General features: G+C 31.4%; 3 protein-coding genes across 5 annotated transcripts; 2 read left to right on the top strand and 1 right to left on the bottom strand.

Moving 5' to 3' along the window:
* Window positions 1-169: 169 nt before the first annotated feature.
* LOC114380201 (probable magnesium transporter NIPA6) lies at window positions 170-3,571 on the bottom strand. Of its 2 annotated transcripts, none has more exons than XM_028339174.1 (9): window positions 3,241-3,571; window positions 3,021-3,077; window positions 2,825-2,915; window positions 2,573-2,733; window positions 2,348-2,448; window positions 2,104-2,241; window positions 1,334-1,426; window positions 1,115-1,232; window positions 170-976 (listed from the first exon to the last, which is right to left on the bottom strand). In XM_028339174.1, the coding sequence occupies exons 1-9, from the start codon at window positions 3,371-3,373 to the stop codon at window positions 882-884; spliced, it is 987 nt and encodes a 328-aa protein (XP_028194975.1). In that variant the 5' UTR covers window positions 3,374-3,571; the 3' UTR covers window positions 170-881. The 2 variants fall into 2 exon arrangements, with proteins under 2 accessions (XP_028194975.1, XP_028194974.1); XM_028339173.1 differs by having other exon boundaries at window positions 2,348-2,475; window positions 3,241-3,565.
* Window positions 3,572-9,816: 6,245 nt separating this feature from the next.
* Window positions 9,817-10,419, top strand: LOC114378350. Its single transcript, XM_028336928.1, has 2 exons — window positions 9,817-10,062; window positions 10,131-10,419. Exons 1-2 carry the CDS (start codon window positions 10,016-10,018, stop codon window positions 10,333-10,335), a joined length of 252 nt encoding a protein of 83 aa, XP_028192729.1. The 5' UTR covers window positions 9,817-10,015; the 3' UTR covers window positions 10,336-10,419.
* Window positions 10,420-11,810: 1,391 nt separating this feature from the next.
* Window positions 11,811-17,754, top strand: LOC114379769 (inactive leucine-rich repeat receptor-like serine/threonine-protein kinase At1g60630). 2 transcript variants are annotated; one of them, XM_028338471.1, is made up of 3 exons: window positions 11,811-12,328; window positions 12,478-14,417; window positions 16,816-17,754. In XM_028338471.1, exons 2-3 carry the CDS (start codon window positions 13,073-13,075, stop codon window positions 17,472-17,474), a joined length of 2,004 nt encoding a protein of 667 aa, XP_028194272.1. In that variant the 5' UTR covers window positions 11,811-12,328; window positions 12,478-13,072; the 3' UTR covers window positions 17,475-17,754. The 2 variants fall into 2 exon arrangements, with proteins under 2 accessions (XP_028194272.1, XP_028194271.1); XM_028338470.1 differs by having other exon boundaries at window positions 12,475-14,417.
* The last annotated feature ends 4,181 nt before the right edge of the window (window positions 17,755-21,935 follow it).

Here is a 21,935-nt window from a genome sequence, read left to right as displayed (position 1 = left end):
CATTAATCTCACTAAATTTTCTTGAAGAAAAGGAATCTATGCAGATGAAACAGATGATAGATGACGTCTCTCTCCCACATTCACCGAAACGGTATATCTAATGGATGTTCTAATTCCGGTTTAAAAAAAGTAAAGAAAAGCTATAAGTTGATCATAAAAGATTAACACGTAGTTCGCTTCGAATCGAAGCAACCATTTAACGAATTGTATTATAAATAAGTGAGGAATGAATGAGGATAGAACAAAGATAGATGCCATGCAAAAATACGCTAAACTCGCTACCACTACTCCACTAGCAGGTTCTTTGATGCGAATAACCGTATCAAGTCATCTTTGCTTGCTAATATCCTCAGGTCTGGAGGATAAAAAAATAGATAATAATTCATTTTTTACTGCAGAAGATCGGAGAATAAATATCCTCAACATTTTCAGCGGAAGCCAACGGATCTATCATTTACCTATTTCAAGAAAAGAAACTATAAATCTAATAGTTAATTAAATGAGAAATACAGACGGAACTGTATAAACAATTGCTCACTTCCTACCAAAAGATATGTGTGTGTGTGTGTTAAGAAAAGTTACACTGGCTAAGATGGACAATAGAACAGGGCATAAGATCGCTCCAAAAATTCCATTTGTTGTAATGAGACAGCAATCTCATTTCCGTTTGAAATCTGAGATGGCTCCAGTCAACAGCTGCATGCAAATAGCATGCGGAGAAATGGTTAGAAAGCTATAGCACCATCGATGCTTGAATTCATTAAGCTCAAGGACAAGCAATCCACACTGCAAAACATCATGTGACCATGGGCAGGCTCACGCCATTGTATCAGCACAGATTGAAAATGTTCTCGAACATCAACCTAACCTCCAAGGAAAATTCAACGTTCGAGGTAATCTGAATCATGTATATGGATCAGGTGTTCATTCTCAACACCCTTCATCAAATCCTCACCTATAAACCATGTTGAGGTCTCTGCATCAAATAGAGAAGATACCATCACTTCATCAGGTTTAATAGCTATACCCTACGAGTTGTAAGAGTCTATAAATGCATGAGCAAACAAATGGAAACTGGCATGAATCAGATTGAAAGTAACATGTTATTCTGTACTTTGCATATTAGATTCTTCCTGTTCTCTAGTCATGTGCAATATGATTGTTCCTGTAAGAACAGTGATGAATCCACATATCTCAGAGGCTATGCTGCTGACATCCTGACCGGACCAATCCTGAAAGTAAATAGTCAAGCTTGTCATATCCTATTTTCAGCAAAAAGGAAAGTTTGAGATATCACCAAAGGAATCAAAGAAATATGAATCTATTATCATACCTTAAACATTATTGCACTGGCAATAATAGTAAGAGTTGTGAACATTACATAATATACAGGAGAAACAATTGTGGCATTGAATGTATCCAGAGCCTGAAATATTTGAATAGTAAAATAAGCTCAAGATTTGTCAAAAGCAAAAGGGAGTTATATAATAGATGGATGATAAGAGAAGTTGATATCAGTGGGAACCCCAAGAAACGTATCAGTTGAGAAAACATTACTGAAATTCTATTTGCAAGTCAGTATAAAAAAAATGTTTGGATCAAGGATGTGGAAAGAAAACCTCCCAAGACTAAGTACAATTACATCCAGAGGACAGGGCTATTCACAATATTGTGTTTTATACTTCTATGTATAACTTTCAATGGGTCATGATTCAAGATCTGTATCAAGTTCAAAATTCAATTTTTTTTCCAGTTCATACATATTTCAATGTGAGAATTCATGCAGGGCCTTGTTTTGTTATCTACATGACTAGGTGTTTATAGTTGTGCATGAAGGACTTGTCACTTGCAAACCATCACCTTATAGAGAGTATGAGTTCTATATTGATTCTAGTTTAATCTAATTCAAAAAGGCTCGGCTCTACTGCTCTAGTTACCAAAACTAGAAGACCAACCTTTTGATTGATTTTCCTCTTAAAAAACAACTATAATAACAAAAGCCAAGAGGCTTTGCCCCAGCCCCATGGAACTGCACTAGAATAAGAAACCATTAATCATGCATCAAATGCAGGCCAAACTAGCAAAGTTTCACCACTCACTCACCCTATTAAGGTAATTCAACTGCGTAATGACACAGATTGTGGCCACGGTAAGAAAAAACCAAGTCTGAGGATAAGCTATTTGACTTATTCCATCAAGTGTAAGCTTTATTGCAATTCCAATGGCCTTTATGCTCACAACCTGAAATTTTGAAAATTTCATGTACAAAGTAGCAAGTATACACAGTTAGTTCAAGTGTTGCAATATCAATATGAAACTTCATCACAGATAGACATAACATAATTACCGTAAGTGAGCCAACTAATGAACAAATTCCCAAGTAGACCAGCATATTAGTCTGTCCATAGCGAGGTTCAAAGTGTACGATCAAGGCCAAAACTACCGAAACTGTTGCCATCACATAAAACAGAAATGCTGTTGAAAAACAAAAGGGGGGGATGAAAACATCAGGTAATAGACCGGAATATAGGAATTAACTTCAAGGGTAAATTAAAACAGGTTAAAATCCAACCTGGTTGAGTGGCCAGATCCCATATTTCTTGGACAGAACTCGGAGTTTGCTCTTGTGGTGCATGGATGACAATAACAATTGATCCCACAATGCAGGATACACACCCCAATACCCCCATCTTCGGAAGCCGTTCCTTCAACAAGAAGTGAGACAAAACAGCACTAGCAACACATACCGGATATGTTAGTTCTACAATCCACACAAACACAAAATTCATCAAAACAATCAAAATTTTAATTAAAGCTAGAGTACCTGACAATAATACTAAGTGCACCAAGGGGAGTAACCAGAACTGCCGGAGCATAGATATAAGCAACAAAGTTTGCAATCTCCCCAATAATCACTGTAAGCAAATAGTTCAAGATCCAAAATAGTTTCATTTCAAAATTCAAATCAACAACCTTGGATAAAGAGAGAGAGAGAGAAGAAATCAAGGTGCCACACTTACTTGTCACCATGCCAGCCCACCAAAGCGGCTCTAGTAGATAAGTATAGCCACCAACTCCTGAAAAATTCAAAAATCAAAATTATCAAAAACGGGATCAGAAGCTACCATAGCATCTCATGGATCTGATCTAAAATACCAAAGACTAAACAATGCAATTGCTTGGTCACAAAATAAAAGTATTAATTGGGAATTTGTGTGATTGACAATGAATAGAAACGACCTGCACGAGTACCGCGTGCAGCAGCACGCTTAAGACCCTTCTTCTTCAAGATGAAACTGGAACCGATGAATGCACTAGAACCCATCGCCAGTATTAAGCCCTTGAAATTATCAGAAACCCCCGTTTCTGTCATTCCCGCCAAAGAAAGAAAGAAAGAAAGATCAAATTTGGTGACAGAGAATTGCTGCACAGGTGTTGGTCGCTGAAGATGGAAGAACAAGACCCTTTAAAATCAATTTCCTTGATGACGTGGCTCATCCCTTCACACGCTACACGGATATTTTCATTTTTCACCTTCTTTCTCTCTCCTCTCATTAGCTGTCAGTTCTTTCTTCTTTTTTTTTGTTCACACTCTGCAATTTGCAAGGATAACCCTAATGGAAATTGTGATGTTCTTTCTTATTCTTATCCTATATCCCATTCATGATTTTTTTGGATAATTATCTGATGGACGTAAAACTAATCTATTATTCCTTCGTAAGTTCAAAAATAATAGTAATAGTAATAAAAATAATCATCTATATTTCCTAATAATAATATGTGAGAGCAAATTATAAAAATTAAAATCAATAAATTTTAATATATAAATATAAATTAAATAAAATAATAATTATAAGATTTTATTTATATTTTTCTGGTTAAAAGAACTTTTATACTTTTATTTATAATTTTTAGAAAATGAGAGTGCACTCCTTGACTTTAACATAAATCTGTCAAATTATTTTAATAATCATAAAATCTTGTATCTTTCAAAAATTAAGATTAATATTATTTATAAATAATATATTTTTCTAAATCCATCCAGACATTTTTTATAACAACAAAATTGTGGGGTTCATTGAATACTTAAACAATATATACAATATCTCAAATAATAAAGTCTCACATCATTCTTAAACGTTGAAGCCAAAAATTATTTATAAAAGGAGTTGTTCTCCTGGAAAGAATCATAACTTATATTTCAGGTTGATGTATAATCTTTAGGTTTATTTATATATTTTATATCCGTCGAAAATTTCGAATAACTTATCCATCAAACAATTAAGTTAAATTTCTTGGTTGTGTTTACTTTTTAATATAATGTGTGAAAATTTAAAATTAAATTTAAATAAATACTCATGAACTTAACAAATAATTTTTTAAAGAACTAAAATCAAATTAAAAAAATGATAAAGAAAAAGTGACGAGAAGCTTATTAAAAAAGAGAAAAAATATATAATAATCTTTTTATTCAACAGTGACGCTTCCTATTTATAATAGCTACATTTTCTTGGTTGCACGGCATAAACATTTTTTAATTTTAAAAATAAATTAAAAAGCACTAAAGTAAAAAATATTATTATTATTATTAAACAATAATGAAATTACCAACATGATGATCACGATGGATTTGATCTTTGAATGGAAAAACATATGTTGAGAAAAACAATAAACAGATATAAAGAGTTTGCTCAATTAACTAAACTAAACCTATAAGTATCATCTTTACTTATTTGACATGGAGTGTGAATATTCAAAATTAAAAATATAAAATTTAAATTAAGATTGACTAATATTACAATAATCTTAAAAATGATTCTGTTTATTTTAATACAGTTTGTTATGATTTAAAATTTAATTAAAATTTAAATTGAGTTTTATTAAATTTAAGTACCAATATTTGAAATAAATAAAAAATAATTAAAAATAAATGAGATACTTAATTAAAAAAATAGTCTCATCACTTAACGATGAAAATAACAGCTCCTAAAAGTACACTTGTTTAAGAATTTGTATTTAGTCACCACATAATGGTGGATTAAAATTAATATAAATAATAGTATTTGAGAAATATTAAAACAACATTAGTAAAATACTTAATATAAGAGAAATCTCGTGACTTAGAAGAAAGACGATAACTTATAGTAACATTATTATCACGATAATAAAATACTTAAAATTATGATATAAAAATGGATTGATGTAACCAAAAAAAAAAAGGAAAGATAGATCAAGAGTTATGAATCGTTGATATAGCATTAGCACATACATAAATTAAATATTTTATATGTTTTTATTGAATTTATAAATAATTTTGACTTTAAAATATTTTAGCTGAGGGTTTATATGTTTATATTTGAGAAAATTAATAAACATTTATTTATTAATAGTGGAGACATTTTTGTCAAATTATAGATGTTCATTTAAAATTTTAGATAAAATGTAGAATCCCACTTCAAGATATTATATATTATCAAATATTTTTTTAATAATTTAATTAATTTTTTAATGTCTCATGTAATTCAACAAAAGTTAACAATGCATTAACTGTTGTTAATAAGTGAGTATTATTTTAAAAACTTTCAGAGTATCAGTAAAAATCTTCAAACCGTAAGAACTCGTTTAAAAGTCTAATCAGACTGTATAAACTTATCGAATAATTTAAGGAAGAAAATGCATACATTACAGTATTTGCTGTCTCAATACTCTGAAGGAAGCTTCGCTGTGTCTCCTATTCTCTGTGTCACTTCGTGTATATGAGAAGTGCAACAGCAGCATGGTATGCACGTACAAACGTTGCGCTGCCTTAAACGTACAACAATTTTATTTTTTTTGTTCCAATGATCAACGTAGAAAAAAAAAAACACAGAACAAAGTGGGCAGGACCCAACCAGAGTACCTTGATTAAATTTATGACTAATCCAATTCTAATAATATTGACAAAAATACTTCTCACATTTGACACAATCTACAACAAATAAAAAACAAATTTTCATTATGTATCTTGATAAGTTTTCATTATTATGTATATGGTTCAAATACACAGTAGAAACTTGTTTATATATATATATATATATATATATATATATATATATATATATATATATATATATATATATATATATATATATATATATATATATTTAATACATTAAAAAAATAATTAATATATATAATAATGAGAAATATAATAAATTTAAGTTTAAATATGTTTTTAAATTTCTATAATATAGGAGAGTTTTGGTTTATGTCCTTTTTTTGGGTTTTCATCCCTATTAATTTTTTTGTTATTTTGGACCCTCTTGTTATATTTTTTTGAAAAATCTAAAGAAAAAATTACACAGACCAAAATAAAAAATAGAAACTATCAAAACCAAATAATTATGAGGACCAAAATGCAAACAACTATTGTAAGGACTAAACAACTATTTAAGCTAGATTTAAAAATATAAGTAAAAAAATAATTAATATTACATTAAAAAATTAAAATGATAATTATTTTCAAATAATTATTTTCTATTACATAACAATTTAACAAGACGAAGGGGGAATAATTTATTGTGCTTATAAAAACGATGATGGTTTCCTCCTCAATTAATAAGTTATGTTTCTCTAAGTGTTTTTTTCATTCCAAGCATAAACCTGTCTTTGGTAATATCTCAAGATCTTCTGTCGTTATAAATGCTTTTTTTTGTTCTCGTGGATGAAGTTTTTTAATGTATCTACTTAAAACAAGTTTCATGGGAATTAATTGAGTTACTTTGCAGGTTGGAAGTAAAATATACACAGTAAGGTATTGAATGTGTGATATTATGAATTAAAAATAATCATTTATGTCTTATTTTTTCCCTTTGTTTTAAAATAATTATCCTCCTAAGTTATTTTATACAGATAAAGAAAAAATAATAAATGAATAAAAGAGAATAGTAATTTTATAAAATTAATTTTATATTATTATTAATTTATTCATAAATTTCGTTATCTATTATTAATATTAATTATAAGAAATATAAGTAAAAAAATAATTAATATTACATTAAAAAAATTAAAATAATAATTATTTTCAAATAATTTTTTTCTACTACATAACAATTGTAACAAGACCAAGGGGGAATAATTTATTGTGCTTATAAAACGGATGATGGTTTCCTCCTCAATTATTAAGTTATGCCTCTCTAGGCGTTTTCTTTATTTTAAATGTAAATCTGTCTTGGTAAGATCTCAAGATCTTCTGTCATTATAAATATTTTTTTTGTCATTATAAATATTTTTTTTTGTTTTTGTGGATAAAGTTTTTGGATTATCGACTTAAAACAGGTTTTATGGGAATTAATTGAGTTACATGGTTTGAAGACCCAACACCTTGTGGACAAGATGTTTTTGATGGGGCTGGAAGTGATAAAAAGAAGGAAAAAGTGCTCAGAAGGAGTGTTGTAGTGCTATAGTGTTAGTCTTATTTACCATTTATCATTGATTTCATTTTCTGTTAAGATCCTTGTTGTCACAAAAATACAAATTCTGTTATAGGAATCACTATTATATAAAATCTACTCATGTAATAAGGCAGATATAAAAAATATCTTATCCAAGTTTGTGCTAGGTACTGGCCCTCAAAGTCCAGACTCTTTCCCTAGAATGTGACTACAACACAATCACCACTCACTGGGGTTATAGTTTCTCAATAGTACTTTAGTTTGCTAACAAATTAAAATGAGTTTGTCATGCAACAAGAGATGATGCGTTTTGATGATTAGGGAGGGAAAGAGGGGTTCAGCCCTACTAACCTTTTTTTTTGTTTTAATTTTTTAATATGTATACAATTTTAATACTAGGTTAATTATTTTTTTAGGGGATTTTTTTTAATTGAAGAAATAATATATTCAATTGTTGTCTATCTCTTTTTTTTTGAATAATGTTACGTTTTTTTAAATATTGTTAACACCTAACACCAACAAATATAATGACATTCTTTCTTCTTTATATATATATATATATATATATATATATATATATATATATATATATATATATATATATATATTTCAAATATAAATAAATCTCAATTTCTTATGTCTTATTTAATAATATTATCTCTAAAATAATATTTATTTAATAAGGTTAATAACTTTTTTTTATATTTGATATAAAATTTTAATAAAGAATAATTTAGAAAAAAATACTTACTTTTAATTAAAAATGACACAATTTAATAAAATTCACTAATTTTCTTAATAAATATAAAATATTTTTTTTTATAATCGAAAGAGGAAGTATCCTTTAAAAATATACATGTGTGCGTATTAATTAGGAAGAGAAAAAATAGTTACCTAGCCCGTATCAATTATTAAGACGTCTTTAAAAAAAACATGGAAAAGCACCAAATTTCTATTTGTATAAGAAATATTTAATTTATTCTTTTAAATGTTTTTTATTATAAAAAATCATATTGAATATTTTTATATTTAGGTTATAACTGGTTTTTAACTCTTTTTTTGATGAAAAATTTATTTTATGATTTGGTAAATAAGTTTTTTAGTAATTTCTAACATTTTCTGAAACATTGCTTGAAGTAATATTTTTAAAAATGTTATGTTTTAGTTTTTAACTTTTTATATTTTATTATTTTTTTATCCTTGAAATATTTATTAAATTTCCTTATTATTTTTTAAAATAAAATATAATTTTTGAATAATTTTATATCAAACGATTTATTTTAACTAATAAGCTAGTATAATGTATACTTTAAGTGATCTTTTTTTTTTACTTTATTTTAAACTTGGTAAATGTATTTTTAGTATAAGATTAATAGTGGATACTCATTATGAAAAAATGTAATAATTAAAACTAAAAATGCAATGAAATAATTTTTCTATAAATAAAAATTATAAAACCATAACATTAATTATTAAAATAAAATTATAACATCTCAAAATATATTTTTATCCATAAAATAAAATTAAAATTTATATAAAAAATACCATATAAACATATATATATATATATAGATATATATATATTTTATGTCATCTTATATTTTTTTTAGTTTCTTTAGTGAACACTTATTATTTAATATGTTAACTTTAGATTTTTTAGTTTGAGTTAATTTTATCAACATCATCTTAAAAGTAGTGTTCTAAAGGAAAATATAAGGAAAAATATTTTATTTTATCTTTTTTAACTTATTATTTTTATATAATATTATAAATTAAATTAAAGATAAAGTAATTAAATTTATATGTTAGTTTATCCTTTTTATTTTATTTTATAAAAATATATTTGTTGGAAGTAAAATTTTATCCCCTATTCCTTTTCTTTTAATTTCTAAAATACCATTCCTGTTAATGTTATAAAAATATATTTGTTGGAACTAATATATCACATTTGCCACCACCACAGGTTTTGAAGTTGATGCATTATCCTATGATTACTCTGCCAGCATTGAAGTGAGCTCTCTTTACAACATATATTTTCAAGGCGTTACATATGTTACTGAAAATTTCATTCTAATCGTGGGTGTTAGATGTTTTCAATCTCAGTGTTTGGCACATCCACAGAAGCCTCAATACAATGGAGGAATTATCCAAAAACCAGAACTGAATAATGGACTTCAAGGGTGGACTGCATTTGGGGAGGCAAGAATAGAATATAGAGAATCATTAGGCAACAAATATGTGGTAGCCCATAGCAGAAATCAAGCACATGATTGTGTCTCCCAGAAGATTTACCTTGAAAAGGATAAGCATTATATTTTATCCGGTAAAATTTGTACTAAAATATTATAAATCCTGCATATAGTTTTTCCCATTTATAGGGTCATTATTATTGTAAATGAAATATCAATAACCGAAATGCATTATTCTTCATTCATGGTTATGCTTGGGTTGAAATTATGCAGCTTGGATACAAGTGAGTGAGGGAAACGACGTTCCTGTAACAGCACTTGTGAAAACAACTACAAGATTAAAATTTGTTGGTGCCATTTTTGCTGAGTCTAATTGTTGGTCTATGCTTAAGGATGGTCTCACAGCGGATGAATCAGGACCCGCTGAGCTCTATTTTGAGGTACTACCTATTGTTCTTCATAATTCTTTATGTACAAAATTTGATTCTCTCTTATATGCTGTGGACAGGCTCCTTTCTGAAAGGAGGTTATGCAAATTATCAGGAATCACAGATCAAAATGGATTCTTTGAGGCCAATCTTTTTCATGGAGACTATGAAATGGAAATCAGTCACCCTGCTATGAAGAGTTACACCTTCACACAACGCTTACAAGTGATTCCAACAGAGGACTTCAAGGAAACAAAACAATTTGTACAACTTCCTATTAAGTAGTTACTTCTGCATATTAAACTTTTAGTTTATAATGAAAGCTAAAATATATAATGAAAAGTTGAAAGGCCATTGCGTATTGTTCTTTCTATCGTTGCTTGTTTGTTGTCTTACTCTTTTGCTTTAGCTTCACGCCTGCTGGAATTAGTTCAATTATTGCCCCTCTTTTTGCACATTCTTATTAACAATTAACAATCATAGGCAAATAACATTGATATCGAGGGTACCATGTACTTGTAACAATTAATTTTTTTTACCAATAACAAAAATTAATATTTTAAAAATCTACAAGACCACATAACTTAAAATGGATATTCTTTACCGTCTCAAGCTAAGCTTAAGCTTGAATAGGCTCACGATTAAAATTTAAAACACAGGCCTTGGACTGTGCCAGGCCCGTGCCCGCATCATAATAGGATTTTTTGCATAATCTTAAAAGTTAAAACACAGTCCTTTGGTTAGGGCATTGATTTTCATATCCCTGATATCTTTCCACTCCTAACTTCTTTTTTTATGATATCTCATTTTTTCAAGAGTGTTATTAAATCACAATTGATTGTTTATATGACTTTTAAAATAATTATGGTAAAAGTTAATAAATATATCATAATGATAATTTGTGATGAGGTGATTGTAAAACTATTTTACACATTTTTTCTCTTTTGTCAACTTACTTTTTTCGGAAAAAAATTATAAATACCCCATAAGAGTATAGTAGTAAAAAAAAACTTTTAGAGAAGGCAATTTATATTTCGAATTAACCATAGAATGGAACATTGTGTAGCTCATTTACACAGGGAGTGTCAATTGGCATACATAACAAAATCATGATAGAATACACACAATAGAATCATATTTTCTTGAAGGATAATTTTGTAAAACAAAAACAAAAAAAAATGTTGGAATGAGGAGATAAAATCAGGATGGGGGAAAATTAGCACCCTTTTTGTGTACGATGACCACACATAATCAAAGAGCGTACGGTCTCTTAATAGGACCCATAAGAGGCTGGGCCAGGCCCGTCCCCGCATGATAATCTTAAAACACATCACCATGATTTTCGATGACCACACACACATAATAAAAGAGCCACGGTCTCTTAATAGCACCTATAGTTTCGGTTTGGTCTCGGGTCAACCAAACACAGCCACAGAATCATGGCCTAATACGTTAAGTTTCTCCACTTCTTTTGAATTTTCTATTCTAATTCTAATACATTAATTTTCAAACCAAATATAATTCATCTATTTTGCTTGTATATGATATGATATGATGATGAGGGAGAACAAAGGATAAGATGCAGAATATGACAGCTGGCAAGAGTCAATGGTGAGTGATCCACGAGCTCACAACTACACACCAGTCCACTTTTTTTGTTTTGACTCATCCAGTGCCCATTTAATTGCAACACGTGGCAGGTGTTTGGTTTTTAATATTTTTATCATCATCTCTGCTTTTTTTGTAAAATGAAATCTCATTTATTGCTTTCTCGCTGGCCTTCAATTCGTTCACCAATTTCCTGTGGGAAAAGAGGGGCATTTGCCTTCGTGAGAGGAAGAACGGGGCATGTTCTTTTCTGTCCTCTCTCTCTCTCTCTGATCAGACAGACAGACACGCGCATAATACATATAGATGCAGCAGAGAAACTCTCACTCTCTCTCTCTCTCTCTCGAATTATTGCTCCTAACCCATTCAGAGTACAGATGGATCTTCGACTATAGCGGTTTTAGCAGCTGGAATCTGCACTTGCACCATGTGTGTTTCTACTGCCACAACTACTGTTAATATATATTATTTTCACTATAAACATTCAATTCCACCACTGAAAGAAGAAATTGGAGAAAATGTTGAAACTTTTTGAGCCTGTCTCAAACCTCCATCATTCCATTCAATGGGTATTGCAATTGCAATGATTCTAAAGGAGAGATCATTGGATCCCACCTCGGCCAAGTTTTAAAAAAGTGCTAAAATCCACGAGTATTAGCAACCCGAGAAAGTAAGTATAAAATTACTACTACATGCATGGCCTTTTGTTTATCCCGCAACAGGATCAAACCAAAATATATATAGTGTAAATAAATAAAAAGTACTTGTTTTTGTTTGCTTGCAAAGTTGTTTACTTTTTGTTTAATAATGTTGCAGCAGTTTAGGAATATAGAAATCATAGAGAATGGTTATTTGTGGTCTGCGGTTACTGGGATGATTGATTTCACGTGAGAGTTCTGCCACAGTGTCCGTGAGTGTGGAGGAGTTTCGAGAAGCCCAGCAAAGCCAACCACTTTAACCACAGTAAGTGTCTCCAATTTCATGGATCCCTACCAGAGCTCCCAAACAGAGCTAGCTAGCTCTTCCACTCCCGTGGTTACTTTACTTTACTTGTGTTCTGTTCAAGTTTCAATCCCATTTCAAGTTTTTGGGTTAGATGAGTAGTTGAAGACTCTTTTCTTCCCACAAGAAAGGGGTTTGGTTTTGTCAATGGTAGATCTGAAGACTTAAAAAGTGAGTGAGAAGAGCAAAGACTGAAAACAAAACAGCTAAGAAAAACCAAAGATCCTGTTCTATTGTCTCAATTCTCAACCGTTTTTCAGCTAATTTAAAGTAGGCCAGTTAACTGTTAGTGTTAACTCTCCTATCCATGCATTAAAGTGTTCAATGGCTCTCATTATGGGAAACCAAAACAATTGAAACTAAAGACCCTCACTTGCTGTAGTTAGTGTGTAGTGTGTGGTTGGTCCCTAACATGGAGAGATCCTATGATGTCTTTGTTTTTCTCCTTGTCTCGGTTCTTTGTCTCTTCCTGTCCCAACCAGCAAGATCACAAGATGATTCACAACCGCTTCTGGCATTGAAATCCTCCATAGACGTTCTCAACAAGCTTCCATGGCGAGAAGGAACCGACGTGTGCACGTGGTTAGGGGTCAGAGACTGCTTCAACGGAAAAGTGAGGAAGCTAGTTCTGGAACACTCCAACTTAACCGGTTCTCTGGATTCCAAGATCTTGAACCGTTTGGACCAGCTCCGAGTCCTCAGTTTCAAAGGAAACTCGCTCTCCGGGCAAATACCCAACATCTCCGCCTTGGTCAACCTCAAATCGATTTTCCTCAACGAAAACAACTTCTCCGGCGATTTTCCCGCCTCCGTCGCCCTCCTCCACCGCGTGAAAGTCATTGTACTGTCGCAAAACCATATCTCCGGCGAAATTCCGGCGTCGCTGCTGAATCTCCGGCGACTGTACGTTCTCTACTTGCAAGACAACGCGTTGACTGGACGCATTCCCGGTTTCAACCAGAGCAGCCTCAGGTATTTAAACGTTTCGAAAAACCGTCTATCCGGCGAGATTCCGGTGACGTCGGCATTGATCCGGTTCAATGAGTCGTCGTTTTGGGGGAACCCGGGGCTCTGCGGGGAACAGATCGAAGAAGCATGCAAAAACGGAAGCGGTTCAATGCCGCCATCGATAAGCCCTAGCTATCCGTTGAAACCGGGAGGAACAACGTCAACGACGATGGGGAAATCGAAGCGCACGAAATTGATAAAGATAATTGGAGGGAGCGTTGGGGGAGTTGTTTTTGCATTAGGATGCGTGGTTTTGGTGTGGGTGATTTGCAGGAAGTGGAAAAGAAGGAGGAGGAGGAGGAGGAGGAGGAAGGGTGGTGCTGAAGTGGCAGAAGGGGAAGTGGGTGCGGCGGGAAGTGGGGGAGGAGGTGATAATAGTAAAGAAGAAGAAGGTGGGGGGTTTGCGTGGGAAAGTGAGGGTATAGGGAAGCTGGTGTTCTGCGGAGGAGGGGATGGGGACATGAGTTATAGTTTGGAGGATTTGCTCAAGGCTTCGGCGGAGACACTGGGGAGGGGTATAATGGGAAGTACGTATAAGGCAGTGATGGAATCGGGGTTCATAGTTACTGTGAAGAGGTTGAAAGATGCAAGGTACCCTGGCTTGGAAGAGTTCAGTGCTCACATTCAAGTCCTTGGGAGGCTCACCCACCCTAACCTCGTCCCTCTCAGGGCTTATTTCCAGGCTAAGGAGGAACGCCTCCTCGTTTATGATTACTTTCCTAATGGCAGCCTCTTCTCCCTTATTCACGGTACGCATTCTTTTCTTTCATATCTAAGCAACCCCATGCTACTCAATTTTCTTAATATTAAATCATTTTCAGACTCATGTCTTGTTTATTTCTCTTTCACCTTTACGATCCATAAAAATAATTCATATATGATTCACTGGTTTTCATATTTCGGTTGAGCGTGCTGTAATTTTAATGTAAAAATGTTCTTGTGCAGTATGCACCGAAGATTATATAAAATTTAAAATGTGTATCTTATTGCTTCTTTGATCCTAACGCCATATTAACGAGAAGATGCCACTGGGCCTGGTAACATTGACAAGTGCAGACCGACTTCTGAAGCAATAGTAGATATACTATTTGAGAGGGTCCGTTTCCTTCACTAGTTTATATATATATATATATTATTTATTCAATTTCCTTTTTTTTTTGGAGCTCAGTGAAGAAAAAGGGGATAGGGTTTAGAACGGTATAAGGTATTTTAATCTAGCTAGTGCTAATATACACACTGTGAGGATTCTGGGGAGGATAATTTTTTGCCTGGAAGACATAGTTTATGCAAGGTGGGGTAATGAAGTTAATTATAAAATTCATATTATAACGTATTTTTTTGTCGCAGATGTATGTTTATATAATTATCTAATGGAAAACAATTGTGTCTGCATAATTAGTTTTTAGTAGTATACAATGGAAGTCTGAATATGATTCATGTAACTATTATTATAAGAATGTAGTTTGGTCCTTAAAAGGGGGGCTGAGACTGACGTAAAGGAAGATTATCTTTTGGTAATGGGGCCTCCAATTATGTCTATGCTCTAAATCTTTCCCTCTGCCTCAGATTTACTAGTAAAATAAGGACAAAGGGTGCTGCTTTCCCTGTCAAGCTGTTTAATGTAATTTCAGAATTTATAAATGTGTGTGCTCTTAAATTGACAACTCATTTATTAGCGTGACCCCCATGTTAGTGTTGTCTCACTCAACCATTGAAACATTACAAAGAGTGAAGTCGTGTTTCAGTGTAATATCATGTATTCCACCTTAATCGGTGTCAAGTTAAGCCTTGTATATTGACTATATTCAATATGTTCGAAATTTCATAACTCATTTGGAATTTCATAATAATCCCATCCATCATCATCATCATGTTTTTATTTTTTTATTTTTTTTATCAGCATCATCATGTTTTTATGATGAATCATCGCGGTTAACGTTACCATGTTTTTATTCAAATTTGTGTTATTTAAAAGAAAAATGACACAATTGAACTATTTTCAATATGGTATCTGAAATCTGCATTTCAATATTAAAGATTTAGTTTACCCGTTGGTCCTGAGCATGACAAATTCGATTTCTTTGGTTTTGGAATTGTCCCTTCTAAAGTTCAGTGATCGCCCCTTTCTAGAATCCTGAATCCTTTTCGAAGATAAAGGAAAGATGCTAGATAAACAACAGTGTTCCGGCAACTGTTTAAATTTTAAAACCTGTTACATTGTTTTGCGTACAACATCCCTCCCCCATACCTTCGCATAGCGAAGAGCCTCTGGGCAATGGGGTACGAAGTTTTACATTGTTTTGTAAATATATGAAGAAAAGTGTTATCTTCGCCCGATGATGTTAAAAGTTGAGTATTTGTGAGAAAAGTATAAGCATAATTATTCCTAGGGGACAGCCCCCTAGTTCATTTCTATAAAGGGGATAAGATAATATACTTTCTTGCAGAGCATTTAACAAATCAACAAGTAAGGCTTTCTTTTTCTCTTAGAAATAATGGTGGAATCATAATATCCTAGAATAAAAAGTAGTCAATGTCAACCATTCCAATTGCCACTTTTCCAGGATCCTCGTGTGTATTTCTGCTGGCCTGAAACCATTGTTTTTCTCTTCACACGCATTGTGCCTGTTTTTCTCTTAAAAGTTAAGTCCTTGTGAACTTTTAGTATTCGTGCAATTACCATGTAGTTGTATGACTGACTTGTATCTTGATAATAAACAACATATACGGTGATAATTAATAATTACATGGAGATGAAGGTAGAATTCAAGTGATACTATCATGTATGTTTGAGTTACCTTGAATAAACTGAGGCAATGTTTGAGCTTGCCTCTGGAAATTGAATTATGCAAGTAAGGCTTACATATCTGTTGCATTTAGCTCTACTTCATTATTTCGGGCGCAAGTGATATTCTCATGATGTGATTGAAATTGTTTGTATTTGTTAATTGAGCCTTTGGGAAGTGCTTGAATTTTAAACCAAAATAGCATTCTAAAGGCACCACGTGCTAATACACTATGCATGAAACTAATAACACCACTTTGATAATTTCTAAGTGCTAAGAATTAAACTGAAAATTCTGCTGCATCTTGACATTGCTCTCAAACTAATAATTGACAAAAGAGCTGTTGTGATGACTAATGCAGGATCGAAAACATCTGGTGGGGGAAAGCCTCTTCACTGGACATCCTGCCTTAAAATTGCTGAGGATCTAGCAACAGGCATGCTCTATATCCACCAGAACCCTGGCTTGACACATGGAAACCTGAAATCTTCTAATGTATTGTTGGGTTCTGACTTTGAGTCATGTCTTACTGATTATGGTCTCACTGTGTTCCTTAATCCTGACACAATGGATGAGCCTAGTGCAACTTCTTTGTTCTATAGAGCACCTGAATGCCGCAACTTTCAAAGGTCACAAACTCAACCAGCTGATGTATACAGTTTCGGGGTCCTTCTTCTTGAGCTTTTAACTGGCAAAACACCCTTCCAAGACCTTGTTCAGACATATGGTTCAGACATACCTAGGTGGGTTCGGTCAGTGCGCGAAGAGGAGACGGAGTCTGGGGATGATCCTGCTTCAGGCAATGAAGCATCTGAAGAGAAGCTTCAGGCTCTTTTGAACATTGCAATGGCATGTGTTTCACTAGTGCCGGAGAACAGGCCTACAATGAGAGAAGTTTTAAAGATGATAAGAGATGCAAGAGGGGAGGCTCATGTCTCATCTAACAGTAGTGATCACTCCCCTGGTAGATGGTCAGATACTGTTCAAAGCTTTCCAAGGGAAGAACACCAGAGCATATGATTGATAACTTTTTGACAGCTTATTAGTTGAAACTATGCATTCTGATTTTTCCTGAATTGGTTATTGATACGATTCCATGCATAAACTAGGTGATACGTGAGGACCTACATTTTTAATCTCTAGCTGTGTGAGTAAATGCATTTTAAAGGGTAATTAAGGATTCTTTTATAGAGTCATCACAGGTTGCAAAGACTGGGAGATCATCAGTTCCTGCTTTGTCTTGTATTTTCTTTTTAAAATAAAACACACATTCCAAATAAAAACATGGGGTTCAGATTAATTTAGATCCGTGTCAAAGTTATATTCAACAATTTAAAATCAACTCTATCAAAATTAATTATACTAAACTAACTCTAAACTAACACTGATTATGCTACAATGCAACTCTGCGTTTTTGTGTAAGCATAAATGTGTCATAGTCATGAGTTGATGGTTGTGACTTGTGAGGTTGTCAATAAATGTGTTTGGAATAATCTAAAACTAACTATGCGAGTGTGGCACCAATATTTTTAAATTTGTACAAAATAGAAAATTCACAAATTAAAAAATATTTAAATTATAAATTATATACGTATAATTAATTAAGAACTTTAAAATAGAAATTAGGGTAAAAATGTTTATGTAATAAATTGTATAATTACCTTTTAAAAAATTGAGTTTAAAATAAAAGTAAGTGTGTTATTTGCTACGTCTTGATTGGTTGGATGAAATAGGGTGTGGAAAGTAGAAATTATGGTGGTGAAAATAATTGATTGAAAATAGGATGAGATTCACTAGTTTTTTTATACTTATTTTCATTTATTTCTTTATTTCTCTTTAATCTAATATTTTTAATTTTTATTTTATTCATCACCTATTTCTAGTCACATTTTTTATTTTCATTTATTATATTTTTTTTTCTCTGCCAAACAAACTCTTAAGGATATTAGGCATTGTAAAAAAAAATAATAGAAATTCAACCACTCTAAAAAAATTAACACATAAGGGTGATTGGTAAACTAGGCAAATACGTACACCTTCAAAACTACTTTTGATGATGTCACGATGAGTACATGTAGATGCAAAATTTAGCTAATTGGCTGGCCTGTCAATTTATGATAAATTCACTAGTTCGTAATGAGATACAACCCAATTTGAAAGGACGAAAAAAAAATTAAACTAGGCTCAAATAAGTCTACACCGGATTAAACCATCAAATTTGTCTTTACAAATGTGAGACGTAAAAAAAGTAATCCTTAAAAGATGAAAAAATTACAATAAAAGTTTTGAAATTGTATTACATCAAGTAAGTTAAATCTTTCATCAAGATCAATTAGTAGCAATATTGTTAAAAGTTAGTCCTTAAAAGATGAAAAAATTAAAAAAAAAAAAAATTTGAGACTCGGACATCAAGCAAGTTAATGCCTCCATCAGGATCCATTAATAAAAACATCAGTTGATAAACAAAAACACATTAAGTGGCATGCTCACAAATTTTCTCTCTTTTTAAGTGTCCTTCTAAAATATATTCATGTTGATCAGAATGATTTTTTAAAATACTTTTTTTCTCTGTATTCCATTTTGGTTTTTTTTTTCCTCTCTCCTCTCTTTTTCTCTCCCTCCTCTTTCTTTCTCAAATCTCTGTCCAATTTCCCACATTATAGATCCAGAAGCAAGATAACAATTTGGTTGGGATGAAGTTTTCAATTTCTAAAGGTTGTAGTATAGCTTAGATGAAGGACATTTTGAATCTTCTGTACCTTGATGTGTTTCAAAGTGGACTCAATTTGGCTTTTGAAAAAGTTTGAGATCCTCACTTTTATTCATTGGTGTTCCATGACTAGGGTTGTGAAAAAAAACCAAATATATAAAATCAATTCATATTCAATCCAATTTAATTTACTTTAAATTCATTTAAATAGCCTGATTTTATATCCAAATCTAATTTTTTAGATTTTAAATCTAATCCAATTAATTGGGTATGAATTGGATATTTGTATGGATTTTTAAGTCCAATATAATTTTTGGGACGATGACAGCTAGGTCTTTTTGACCAACGTCGGTAGGATTTATTTTTTAGATGATCTCGTCTAGAATTATTTTCGACAACATCAACTGATGATGTTTTTAAACCGTCGTCGGTTGAAATTATTTGTTTGTTAACGTCGGTAAGGGTTTTTTCGACCAACATTGGTTGAGATTATTTTTTGACCGATGTCATCCAAAGTTTTTCTAGCCGACATCAGTCGAGGTTATTTTTTGGTTAACGTCAGTTAGGGTTTCTTTTTTGCGATGCCTGTCGAGATTATTTTTTTGTCAACGTTGGGTAGGTTTTTTGACCGACATCGGTTAGGGTTTTTTTGGATGAAGTTAGACAAGACTTATTTTTTGCCGACATTGGCTATGATTTTTTTGGCTGACATCGACCGAAAAACATCATCGACTGACATTGGTAAAAAAAAACCTAGCTAACGTCGGTCAAAATATTCCCCTAATTGACGTCGATTGAAAAAACCCTAATTGATGTTAACAAAAAATATCCCTAGCCAGGGTCGACCAAAAGAAATAGTCATGATTGATGTTGGCCAACAAACGCCTACAAAAAAATAGTTTCAACCAGCGTCAACAAAAAAACCTAGCCAACGTCAACCAAAATATAGTCTCAGCTGATGTTGGCCAAAAAATATAAATGACCATCATCGGTCAAAAAAATCTTACCAATGTCGGCCAAAAAAATTGTAACCAACGTTGATGAAAAACTAGTCACAGTCAATGCTGATCGAAAATCCCTAGGCGATGTTGACCAAAAAATGTTACTGACCAACATTGACTAAAAATCCTAGTCGACCTCAACCATTTAATAACTATATACATCATTGACTGACATCAACTGAAAATGCACTGACTAACGTTAGCAAAAAAAAAAAATCCTAATTCACGTCGATCTAAAAATATCTGGACCGATGTCAACCCAAATTGTCCTAATTGAGGTAGGTAAAAAATATCATAACCAAGATTAATCAAAAATAGTTTTGACCAAGATTACCTAAAATTAACTCTTAAAAATGTATAGGCGTTAAATTTTCACTTTTTATTTGTTATTTACTCCAATCCATGTCCACCCGTCTCCCTGACTAAGCTTGGGAGCAATAGAGTAATTGCATTAATAATTGTCATTAAACATGTGCGGGATTTTTTGGTCCTGAGTATTTTATCTGCTCCAGAAAAACATGTGCGGGATTCGGTACCAAATAAAATAGTAATATTTTAATATATTGTACTAGAATTAATCTAAAATTTTATAAAAAAAACACTATAATTAATATTGACTGATCGTATTAATTCTCATAAAATTTTATCTATTTGGTCATAAAAAACAGTAAAAGCTTTTAGTATTTATTTCATAGTATAATTTAAGTTTCAGTTCAATTAATTGTTGAAACTTACAAAAAAAAAGTTCACATAAAGTTCGTTTAACTAAATTTTATGATTATTATATCTTTACATTTAATTATTATCAACCAAGTTAAATACAGACTAATTACCTCCACTTGAGAGAGGATACTTATGATTTATACTAAAAAAAAAGTTAACAAAATATCGGATGATAATTATTATAAAAATGATCAAATTTTTTATGATAGTTTGTTATTAAATAATAATATAAAAGATGCTTATACAATCAATACATGACTTTTTTATAAAAGAAAAAATGATCCATTTTAACACAGTACAATCCATTAACAGAATTATTATATACGTTCATTATATTTCAATGTTTCAAAATATTTTAATAAACATTTAAAATTTTGAAATATAATACACCTCAATAACACTTATAATATAGTGATATTATATTACACATTATATTATATAATGTTAACATAAATGTATTATTACATTATTTAAATATTTAAATTTCGTATGTTGAAATTTTAAAACTTCTTATTTTGAAAAACACTTTTTTTTTTAATTTTGTACTCTTGATTTTTTTTTCATGAACCATCATCACGTCTTCAGCACTATATAGTTATATATAGTTCTTTGTTTACCATGTTTTTCTTTTTTATTTTTCCTTTTTATGTTCTATAATCATGAGATAGTTTAAGAAGTTTTTCTTTTACAAATTTGTAGTAAAAAAAATGTGTCAAATAAATTTAAATATATTAAAAGTAATAAAGGATCTAATGAAAAGATCACTGTAAAAGATTTGAAAGTTTGTTCATCTTTATTTATCGTCATCATCAAAATACTTCAAGATTTCAGGATAAATAATTTAATAAATACCGATCAATTACAAAGAATCATAGCTTATAACTATATATTATTGCTGAAGATGTGATAACGTTCTATGAAAAAATAAATCAAATAAAAATAAGAGTAAAAATAGAATAAAACTGTTTTATTAAAAAAGGCATTTAAAATTTTTAATATACAATATTTAAATATTTTAAAAATATTATTTTAAAAGTAGTTAATAAT

This window comes from Glycine soja, chromosome 12 (genome assembly GCF_004193775.1).
Source record: "Glycine soja cultivar W05 chromosome 12, ASM419377v2, whole genome shotgun sequence".
Classification (NCBI taxonomy): domain Eukaryota; kingdom Viridiplantae; phylum Streptophyta; class Magnoliopsida; order Fabales; family Fabaceae; genus Glycine; species Glycine soja.
This window is presented reverse-complemented; position numbering and strand designations above follow the sequence as displayed.